Raw genomic sequence first — 5,802 nt, 5'->3', positions numbered from 1 at the left:
AACGACCACCAACGAGACCACCGATTTCATAGTACATGAGGGTACCGATCACACACATGGCGACACACGCCTCGGCGACACACACCTTTCCCAAAATACGTGAACCTGACACACAGGTCACAACTTCATAATCACGTCATGGCCACCACGAGGACCACTGCAATACCTTGGTGACTAGTTTCCCATACCACTAATCATGCAATCCAAAAGATCCCACAAGATTTCAAAGTAAGAAAGGATTCAAAACAAGGATTGGCAAGAGTTAGACAACCGGATATATTGAGCATAACGAACTCTAGCCCCAACACAAACACCCATTTCTATCCAACAACTAAGAACTAAACAACTAACTCAAAACACCAACTACAAAACTAACTATGCAACAAAACAACAAGCAAGAACAAGCATACAAAGCAAGCATCAAACAACTAACAAACGGTAGGACCAGGAACCTGACGAGAACAACTCTGGATAACGCTCCCACATGGTTGATTCGAACTCCCAAGTAGCTTCTTCAACTCCATGATGTGACCACCAAACCTTTACCATTTTCACCGACTTCCTTTGCGTATCCCGGGTCTTGAAATCCAAGATTTTGAGCGGTCTTTCTTCATAAGACATATCATCGTCCAAAGGGATCACTTCCGGTGGGAGAACATGTGCCGGGTCGTGGACGTACTTCTTAAGCTGTGATACGTGGAAAACATTATGGACTCGCTCCAACTCCATAGGTAGAGCCAACCGATAAGCTAGGTTCCCAACCCTCTCAAGTATCTCATAAGGTCCTATGAAACGGGGGCTTAGCTTGCCCTTCCTTCCAAACCTCATCACTCCCCGAGAGGGCGATACTCTTAGCCAAACTTTATCTCCCACGGCGAACTCTACTTGCCTTCTTGCTCGGTCGACATAGGACTTTTGACGATCTTGTGCCGCTTTCATCCTACTCTAAATCTGTTTAACCTTTTCCGCGGTATCAAGCAAGAACTGCACAGTCCCAAGACTACCGGATTGACCTCAACCTCCCAACACAACGGACTGCGACACCTTTGACCGCAAAGAGCTTCATAAGTAGCCATGCGAATACTTGAGTGATAACTGTTGTTGTAGGAGAACTCTATTAAGTCTAGGTGGTCCTCCCATGATCCTTGAAAATCCAGCATGCATGCCCTCAACATATCCTCGATAGTCTGTATAGTCCTCTTTGTTTGTCCGTTTGTGGCCGGATGGAAGGTGGTAGTGAGATTTAGCTTGGTCCCTAAAGCAGCTTGCAAGGACTGCCAAAACTGTGACAAAAACCTTGGGTCCCGATCGGAGACTATATCCTTTGGCACTCCATGGTACTTCACTACCTGACTAACATAGGATTGGGCCAACTGCGTCATTGTCCATGTCTCGTTCATCGCGATAAGGCGCGCGGTCTGGGTCCAGCGGTCCACTATTACCCAGATTTTATCCTTACCAGAACGGGTTGCCGACAAGCCCCCAATGAAGTCCATAGATATGGAGTTCAATTTTCCTTGTGGAACCTCCAACGGCTATGTTAAGCCTTTGACTCTGCAACGCTCCGCTTTCACCTTCTGACAAGTCAAGCATCTGCTCACAAACTCCACCACCTCCTTCTTCATGTTAGGCTACCAGAAAAGCTTCTTCACGTCCTTATACAATTTGTCGCCACCAGGATGTACGGAATAGGGGGGTATTATGGCCTTCTTACAAAATCTGACGTTTCAACCGATCACATGATGTAGGTACACATAGACGGCCCTCGTACCTCAACTCCCCATCCGTGGACAACTTAAACAGTCCCCCATTTCCCTTTCCTAGGTCCTCTCTTGCTTTCATCAAGCTAGCATCCTTCCATTGTACCGCCTTGATTTCCTCCAAAAGTGTAGGTATGACTCTTAGGTTGAAAAGACGGGTCTCCGACTCAACTTCACCCTGTTCCACCACTTCTAGGTTCATCCTTTGAAATTCCTTGCAAAGCTCGTCAGCCACCACCCAAATGGAACTAACGGCATGCTTGGACTTCCTGCTCAGAGCGTCCGCCACAACATTTGCCTTTCCTTCGTGATATTGGATATCCAACTCTTAGTCTTTAATGAGTTCCAAGCACCGTCTCTGACGCATATTGAGATCCTTCTAGGTAAAGATATACTTGAGACTCTTACGGTCCGTAAAGATCTTGCAACGTACGCCATACAAATAATGACTCCAAATCTTCAAAGCGAAAACTACGGGTGCCAATTCCAAATCATGCGTGGGATAATTCTCTTCGTGTACTTTAAGCTGTCGCGATGCATAAGCTATTACTCTCTCATTTTGCATTAACACACAACCTAGTCCTTTCTTAGATGCATCACTGTATACCTCGAACCCCTCTGTTCTGGATGGTAGGATTAGCACTGGTGCGGTCGTGAGCCTTTCTTTCAACTCTCGAAACGCTATTTCGCAAGCTTGATTCCATTAAAAGGGAACATATTTCTTCAGCAGCTTTGTCAACGGTTGAGCCACCTTAGCAAAGTCCAACACAAACCTTCGCTAGTAACCCGCTAAACCCAAGAAGCTTCTTACTTCCGCCACGGTCATCGGCACAGTCCAATCTTTCACCGCCCAAATCTTATCCGGATCTACCGATATTCCCCTGCTGTCTATCACATGGCCCAAGAATTCTACGCAATCTTTCCAAAAATCACACTTCGAAAGCTTGGCGTACAACTGCTTTTCTCTCAGAATCTGCAACACTGTCCGAAGATGACCCACATGCTCTTCTTCATCCCGAGAATACACAAGGATGTCGTCGATAAACACGATCACAAAGTCATCGAGGTGGGGCTTGAATACACAATTCATTAGGTCTATAAACACTGCTGGTGCGTTGGTTAATCTGAACGGCATCACCGTGAACTCGTAGTGGCCGTAGCGCGTCCGGAACCCCGGCACCTCGGAGTTGATCAAACAAATCGTCTATTCGCGGTAGTGGATACTTGTTTTTTATTGTGACTTGATTCAGCTCGCGGTAGTCGATGCACAATCTCATGCTTCCATCTTTCTTCTTTACAAACAACACCAGCGCTTCCCACGGTGACGTACTCGGCCGGATGTAGCCTTTTTCTAATAACTCTTGCAACTGAATCTTCAGCTCCTGCATCTCCTTGGGCGCTAAACGATAGGGATCTTTGGATATGGGCGCTGTACCCGGTATAAGGTCCACTGAGAACTCAACTTCTCTTGAAGGAGGCATTCCCAGAATCTCTTCGGGAAAGACATCAAGGAATTCACATACTACAGGTATGGCTTGAGCTACGTCCCTTTTAGCTTCCAGGTTTTCAACTGAACATAAGAAGATCTCGTGTCCCTTCTCCACGTGCATTTTCATCTTCAAGATGGACACTAACTTTGTAACACCCCGAAATTCTAAAAACTTTTGAAACTAATATAATAAAGGTAAGTTCTCATTAAATCCCAAAACATAATATAAAAAGTACAGGGTGCTATGCCACACCTGAGCTAGAGAACTCAGGTGCACAGGCTAACTAACTAATATCCTCAACATGGTAAAAGCATAAGCATGGCACGCAGGCCGAAAGGGGGAAACTATCTACTTTTACGCTCCATGGTTCTAGCGCGCTCCAGTGTCTACTCTTCTGTGCCTGAAAGCCAAATATATCTGTTCAGCGAGAGATGCTGGTAACCCACTCCAACGCGTTGAAATCCAATACATATAGATATATACATAGATATATGAAAACCATTTCGAAGCATGAAGATATATCCTAAGAGACTCTAGCTTTCAAAACAGGGAATAGACTCGATAGAGAGGGATAAGCACAACCAACAGACATAACCAAGCACACACAATTCTCAACGTAGGGCACAGATATAGATAAGCACAATAATCATAACCAAGCATATATAGTTAACTAGCATGTGTCCTATGGTCACGCCTTCGTAACAATCATAACATCAAACCGTCCATATCTCATCACATAGCACACTTTGTTGGCGCCACAGGACCAATCGCATGCCCATACATGAGGGTCAGCAGCACCCTGTCCCGTATCGCAACACGGAGGGGTCGATCGCAACCGACCGATGAACCGTAGCTCATCATAGTGTTTGATCGCAACCAAACAGTGGACCGCAGCCCAAGAGTATGTCATCTGACCGCAGCTAGGAAATATGAACCGCAGCTCATGTAGAAACGTTTGATCGCAACCAAACGGTGGACCGCAGCCTAAGAGTGTAAATCCGACCGCAGCCAGCTTCTGAACCGCAGCTCAGGAATAACCAATTCGATCGCAACCGAATTGGGGAATCATGCACACATAACACATAGCAAGCACATGCAGCCCACATTAGCACATTGGGAGGGGGAGAAATCGTATAACGAAACCTATGCATGATCATCCACATACTAAGAGTGATCCTAAGGGGTTCATACTTCTTACACCTAGGCCAGTGGGATACCAATTCAACTAGCATGCAATATATAAGACTTATACCACCTACGAACGGTACCCGAAATATCAAACTAGACACAGGCACGATAGACGGAGTCCGTTGGGACACCACGAGGATCGGGGGGACATCAAACGGGGAAGCCAAAATCCCAAGGTAGGGTAAAATCCAGCGGGTAGCCGGTGGGTGAGGGGTCACCCGCCGGCGGCAGCGGGTGCCCGACGGGCAGCTGCCCGCTGCCGGCGTTACCAACATTGGCCGCGGGTAGGTGGCGGGTCCCCTACCCCCACCTACCCCCCACTAACTCTTTATCACAGAAATTGACAATGCTTAGACACTTTCAAACGCAATTGACAACAACACGTAGACAGTTAGCGGATCCAAAGGCAAGAACATACGGCACATAACCTATCATGCTTTTCTAAACATAATGAACACCCAAACATAAGAATTCCCACCCAATATTCCAAGAATAATACCATACGAATTCCACGGTACAACCTAGGGTTCTAATTATTTTTAAATCAACAAGAACACAATTCATCTTCTAATATCAAGATTCGGTAGGAATATCATATAAACATCAAGAACATCATATAATCATCAAGAACATTAAGAACACCATATAATCACCAAGAACATCAAGAACACCATATAATCATCAAGAACCTCTTATCATCAAGATCACCCATGGAATCATAACACCAATTATCAAGATCATTATAACGAATCATCAACACACAAGAATATGGGGGAAATCCTAAGAGGGGAATCATAGCTATGAAAATAGGTTTTGTTGAGACATGGGTTACCTCGTAGCCTTAATTAATTCCTTGGCTATGAAGGGTCTTTCTTTAAGCTTTCTTCTTTCTTGATTTCTCCTAAGGGGATTCTTGGAACTTCTTGTGTGGTGAGAGATTATTGTGGTGTAAGATTTAGGTGCCTCCTATGATCCTATATATATATATATATATATATATATATATATATATATATATATATATATATATATATATATATATATATTCCTAAGAGTCATAATTGGGGTCTAAATACTATGGGCTTGCTAATTCCATTCCATAGAGGACTAAGGACTTGTTTTAGGGATAAGGGTCCATGGTCCATAGTGGACCATATTAATTAATTTAAGAGAATCATAATCATAATCTGAATAGTAAAAGGCCTACTTCCTTTATTCCTAATAGATAACTAGGTCTAAGATTCCTAATTAGAATCTGAATAGTAAAAGGTTTACTTTCTTTATTCCTAATAGGCTTAAGACTCTAATTTAGGCAACGGTCTACGGTTCATGGTGGACCTTATTAATTAATTAAAGGGAAACCT

The 5,802-nt window shown here is 44.3% G+C and overlaps 1 protein-coding gene across 1 annotated transcript; it reads right to left on the bottom strand.

The window, feature by feature from the left end:
* Nucleotides 1-420: 420 nt before the first annotated feature.
* On the bottom strand, nucleotides 421-939 carry LOC109171671. The gene has a single exon (XM_019320742.1). The coding sequence runs from the start codon at nucleotides 937-939 to the stop codon at nucleotides 421-423; it is 519 nt and encodes a 172-aa protein (XP_019176287.1).
* Nucleotides 940-5,802: the final 4,863 nt, after the last annotated feature.

Source organism: Ipomoea nil, unplaced genomic scaffold (assembly GCF_001879475.1).
Source record: "Ipomoea nil cultivar Tokyo-kokei standard unplaced genomic scaffold, Asagao_1.1 scaffold0327, whole genome shotgun sequence".
Classification (NCBI taxonomy): Eukaryota; Viridiplantae; Streptophyta; class Magnoliopsida; order Solanales; family Convolvulaceae; genus Ipomoea; species Ipomoea nil.
The sequence above is the reverse complement of the archived record's forward strand: the minus strand, read 5'-3'. Positions and strand labels throughout refer to the sequence as shown.

Excerpts from the sequence above, each read along its gene's own strand:
- LOC109171671 (XM_019320742.1), bottom strand. The coding sequence starts at position 939 with ATGAAAGCGGCACAAGATCGTCAAAAGTCCTATGTCGACCGAGCAAGA.